This window comes from Aptenodytes forsteri, unplaced genomic scaffold (assembly GCF_000699145.1).
Source record: "Aptenodytes forsteri isolate BGI_AS27 unplaced genomic scaffold, ASM69914v1 Scaffold94, whole genome shotgun sequence".
NCBI lineage: Eukaryota > Metazoa > Chordata > Aves > Sphenisciformes > Spheniscidae > Aptenodytes > Aptenodytes forsteri.
Window position 1 is genome coordinate 4,202,437 of NW_008795017.1, and position 5,481 is coordinate 4,207,917.

The 5,481-nt window shown below is 42.7% G+C and overlaps 1 protein-coding gene across 1 annotated transcript in view; it reads right to left on the reverse strand.

Moving 5' to 3' along the window:
• Window positions 1-5,481, reverse strand: part of GRHL1 (grainyhead like transcription factor 1) — a 43,132-nt gene that overhangs the window by 36,907 nt on the left and 744 nt on the right. The window contains exon 2 of the mRNA XM_019471086.1: window positions 2,228-2,414. Within this exon, the coding sequence (XP_019326631.1) occupies window positions 2,228-2,414 (187 nt within the window). The remainder of the gene's footprint in view (window positions 1-2,227; window positions 2,415-5,481) is intronic.

The following is a 5,481-nucleotide window of genomic DNA, read 5'->3' on the forward strand; positions in this document are numbered from 1 at the left end:
TCGGTTCAGCAGAGCACACAGCCACTGCCCCAGCAACCCGAACAGCTCTGACCACTGCTGGCACGAGCCCGTGGTGCTCAGGTCCCCTTGACCTCACAGCAAGTCCACACAAGCTCCTCTGCGAACACACACATGGTACCCCGGACTTCTGTTACCCTCAACACACCTCCTGAATGAGCAAAGCAAACACTTTGCGGTGTAAGGAGGAGTAAAATCCCAGAACTTTCCTTCGCTGAAGCCTGCTCAGATACTGCCCGTGTTTACCAGCTTGGGTGCAATGTGGGGAACCACCGCTTTACTGCTAACTCAAAGACTGATGGCATACCTGCGTGAACAGCATACTTCTCTAAATAGCCCCCAACTAAAACCTAAGTCCTGGCTCTTCCACATAACCTGGAATCTCAAGTAACACCAGAACTGTTGGATTTTCCACAGTAACCAGCAAAATTTGGAGAACCTCTAGTTGGAGGCTGTTAGGAGGCTGATGCTAACTAGTCACTGAAAAACAAGGGTCTTCCAAGCTGCGTTTGGCCTCAAGTCCAACACTCCTAAACTCTAGATTTTGATCAAAAATTTGTTTCCCGTAAGCCTTATTAACCACAGCTGAGCTATCAGGGTAGCCCATTAATCAAATGGAAGAAAACTCGAATTGTTTGGCTTTGTTGTTTTGTTTGTTTGTTTTTTTAATACAAAGGTGATCTCATCGGCTGCCTTTAATATTGCAGAGGGGGCGTATTAGAAATGCCTAGACATTGTCCCTCTAGCATTACTTCGTAACAGCCCTCAATAAATCTTTCAACCTCTAACTGTTTTGCTTCACGCAAGTGTGCGGCATACCTGTTCTTCCACTGATTTTTCTGTACACCCGCTGATACCAAAACATAAGAGGAAACCCCGAATTAGACATTAATGTACAGCAAATCCCTTCTGCTTTGCCAAGCGTGAAGGATCAACATCAACGTTCTCTTTGTAATCTACAGGTTTAGAAATCAAAATTGATTTTGTGGATTAAAATCATTCTGGTGAAAGTGTTGGGTTTTTTTTCCAAGAGCGCAGCAAGTGCAGGCACAAAGCAGAAAGCCAGTTTTCTCACAAAACTAGCTGAATAACATCCACATCAGTGAGTTTGCGGCATTTTGTTGTGTGTATGTGGAGTGCTAATCTCCATATTAAGCATTACAAGAATATTTTGATACATAAGACACGTTCAACTCTTAAAATGACAGGCAAGGATTTTGTATGCACAAGGCAGCCTCTCCTTGCGCTTGAAGAACATACTGCGACTGGCAATTGCACTCACTACTGTTAAAAGACACTAGCCACAGTGTCAGGCACGGGAGCCAAGTCAGCCTCCTGGCCTCCCTGCATGCTCAGCAAAGAAAAAACAGGCATCTCCACCCGGTGAGCCAGGCCACCGTAATGCAGGCATCTAACACGAGCAGGACGCCTCCCTGCCTGGAAATGCCTGCTGGTCTCCATTGACTTGGACTGGAGATAACTACCCTGGCTTAGACTTCTGGTATTGAGGAAAGAAAGCTCAGCAAAATGTATCCCATACAAATCAGAAGGTTCTCTGTTTGACTCTGTTCAATTCACCTGTGAGCATCTAGGAAGGCGCATGTCTCTGAGAAGACCATGAACTCTGAAGAAGACAATAACAGTTGCCAAAGGATTAACAGACTACAGCAGCTGAAGTTCATTGAAGGTTAGAGGGATCCAGACAGCAACTCCTTCAGGTGGACACTTCTGCCCCACACACCACCAAAAATCTGTAGTTATAGCTTAGTATCAGCTGAGACTAAGGTAGCACATCAAAGCCCCAGCAAAAGCCAACGGTCCCACCAGAATAGGGATCACGTGAGCAAAAGGACAGAAGTTTCTTTCTCCATGTGTATTTACATTCAGACAGGGACATGCTCCCAAAGTCTCATTCCTCACGACTATTTCTATAATGCATTGCCTCCTGCAGAACCTGGAGTCGACAGGCAAAGCGCAACTGAAGCTTTTGACCTATTACATTAAGATCCAGGGGATCTTATTTTACTGAGCTAAAAATAAACCAATTTCCAGAAAAAGGGACATGGAATTTTTTCCATTTAAATCCCACATAGTTTAAAGTCCTCGTGATCTATTCATAGCTTCTGTAAAATCCTCTAGCAAATGACACCTTTTCCACAGGTGGAACAAGAGTTCCACTGGCTGCCAGAGCATACCCACGCCAATCTACCTTGTAGTAATCATACAGCAGTCCGAGGGCAGCTGCGCTGTCTTCATCACCATTGATGCTCATCATAGCTTTGGTAGCTGCTGTAAGGGGATTTTCAAGAAAGGTTTTCCAGGCCTCATCTTCACTGGTGTAAGGACGTCTCTGAGAGTAGAGAGAGTCATTCTGAAGAACCAACACGGGTCTTTTACTTGAATCATAAAAAAAAGAAGAAAGAAGAAAGAAAAAAAAAAAGCCAAGTGTTAGAACACATGAAAAACATTCCTAAAGTTCTTCAAAATTAGCTGCCCCAGTTTCACAGGGTTCATATTCTGATTCAGTGCACTGCAAGGATTAGTCAACGCAAAAAGCCCAGAAACCTAATTCTGATCTCACTCACGCTCAGTGTAAATCAGGATTAATTTGACCAAACTCAGCTGGATTCCACCAGCCTATATAAAAATCACAAAGCCGTTTAAGAGCACCACTGACCTGCTCATGCTCTGAATCCAACCCAGAAAAAGTTACACGCGCTTACTGGCCTACCACCTACAAAACCTCTAACGCATCCTACGTAACACTACCAAGCCAGAACCTGCTCCAGTTCCCACATGGCACTAGAAAATGTGAATTAACAAAACATCTCTTTCCCCCAGAGCTTTCAGAAGGTGTCTTCCCTCTCAGGGTGTATCTGAAAACACCACCTAGAAGCTGCTGATTAGTTACAGACTACACAGGGAAATTGGTCAAAGGGACCTCAAATCAATTCGGCAGTGAATTTTTCTGACAAGGGAAGCCAAAAGACTTACTGCCTGGTTACTGTTGAAATAATCTGTGACACTGGTTTGAAACATCCTCAACAGATGACTGGGAGAAAAAGAGAAAAACTGGAGTTTTTCCCTTTATGTTGTAGTATACAAAAAATATTATATTTACTCTGAACATTTCGAGATTGCTGGGAACAAGATGACTTGGACCTTCTGCCCACAGGTGAAAGCGGGACATCTGTAGAAAATGCTGTCCTGCCAGCTTAGACAACTTAATATACTTTGGTTCTATTGGTAAAATACACACTTCATCTTTCAAGTCGGTTCAAGCTTACGTTGTTTAAATCCGACTTTTAAACCAGTTCAAACAGTTTTCTTTCCAGCGCAAGCATTAACAGTTTACTGCAGATCAGCAGGGAGAGGAGGGAGACTTTCTTATTTTCTTAAATAATTCCAGACTCGGCATTTTTTAATGACTTGGTAATAGTTTAAAATAAATAAATATTTAAAAAAAACCCCAAAACACAAAAACCAGTTCCCCACCACCATCACACCCCTTCCCCAGTAGATAAGCGTTCTTTTCATCTATTTACCCAGATGCATTCAGAGATTGAAATATACTACAAATACAAAAAGTTGTGAAATATAAAGTTGTGAAATACTCTAATCACTATAATCAGCTTAACAGTATCCTACATTTATCACCACCTTCTACCAAAAAGATTGCAAAGCACTTTGCAAATTACGCGTTCGATCTTTTATCAGTTACACAAGGAGTCTCGCTGAGCTTCAATGGGACAGCTTGGCTGAGCTGAAGACACTTAAAGCAAGTGGGAGTTTCCAGGACTTGTAAAAGCACTTTGTGGCTATAAATCAGTATTATATAGTCGGAAAAAAGCAAACAACAACAACAAAAAAGACAAGCTCCTGCACCGAGCCCTTTCTTTAGGTCTTTGTACATATTTGTGTACACACTGAGGCTGATGCCAAAACGCAGTGTACCAAAATGCAGATACCTCTGGTATCAAGGACATCCACTTTCTTATCAAAGACTGCACAGCAGAAGATAAAGCAAAATTTTCTTTAAGGACACGGTACAAGCTCCTCTTCTTATACAATGTGATAAAAGAAACCTCGAGTATCTATAGCAAATGGGTAAATCCTCCAACTAAAGTCACTCGTAAAGAAAAAGGCAACTGAAGTATCCTGGGTGCAGTTCACTTGATCCATCCCTGCCAAGCTGAAGGGCTAAGTCAGCCTTGCTGGGACTCACAAGACCACTAAGCTGATTCCCTCCAGCAACGCAATGCTCACATGGAAAGAGAGAACCAAAAACACTGAGAACTAAAGCAGCCACTAACCAGAAACGTAGCAAATGCAAAAATTACCTATTTTTGTGTGATTTCTTTGTCATTGCAACACCTAAGTATAATGCACATTGCCCTGCAGGTAACCTACCCCTCTAAAAGCAGCGTAGAAAGAATTATCTGCAGAATTATCAAGAGAAGCACAGGGTTTGGCAGTAACTCAAGCCCTTAACAGAACCATAGCTTCTTTCAGGAAAACGAGAACATGTAAGGGAAGGCAAACATTTATTTTTCCTAAGTTTTAGGTTTCAAGATTACTGGCATGTGGATCTGCTCACAAAGTAGTAGACATGTCCAGCAAAGGCTGGAAATAAGTTTCCTACCACAGTTTTAATAATTTCCAAATTTTATTTTCTACATGACTGAAGTTGTAGCAGAGGAATATTACAAAAAACAGATACTCTCTCTTTGCCTGCGAGGATCCTGCAGCCTACAATGCTCTGTGTTCAGATCACAGAAACTATTCCTACTTACTTCACCGATCCAAAACCCACCCTTTCTCTCCCTCACCATGCAATTTAACTCGAGACGTTAAGAGACCCTCAGCCGCACTGTGCTTTAGAGCCAGTCTTTGCACAGAGCACACCTTTAATGCTGAGGCAGCAGAGAGGATTGCTTTCGCCGGCTTCGATGTGCCAGAAAAGTGAAGCGCATGTACCTAAATTAATATAGCCTCATCTATTAAGCATCATTGGAGGTAAAAAAAACACACGAAAAATCCTAATCACAGGGTGAAGTTAGTGGGCTACTGCATTAGAGTCCTCTTTCTAGAAAGCAGTATATTAAGAAAAAAACTTCGGTAAAAATCCTATGCTTTCCCCAGGAAATGAGTGCATTTGAGTCACCGATCATTCAAAATACAGTAGTTTTATAATCGGTTCTTCGAATCACTTCAGAGTTATCCCGTTTTCTATTGACTTCCAGTGTCTATGGCCCCCGTCTCCAGACGGACACGGTGACAAATGTAGAAATAAACCCAAGCCGTTAAACACACCAAGGGATCCGTTTGAAGAAGACGTCTCGGCATTCAACACCGTGAAGTTACAGAACACACACTTTAAGCTCAGTTTTAGCTCTTCTAACACCCGCTTTCGCGTAGTACGAGGTAGCTGCAGCCGAGCTCACCGAGAGCCCCACTTGGCCG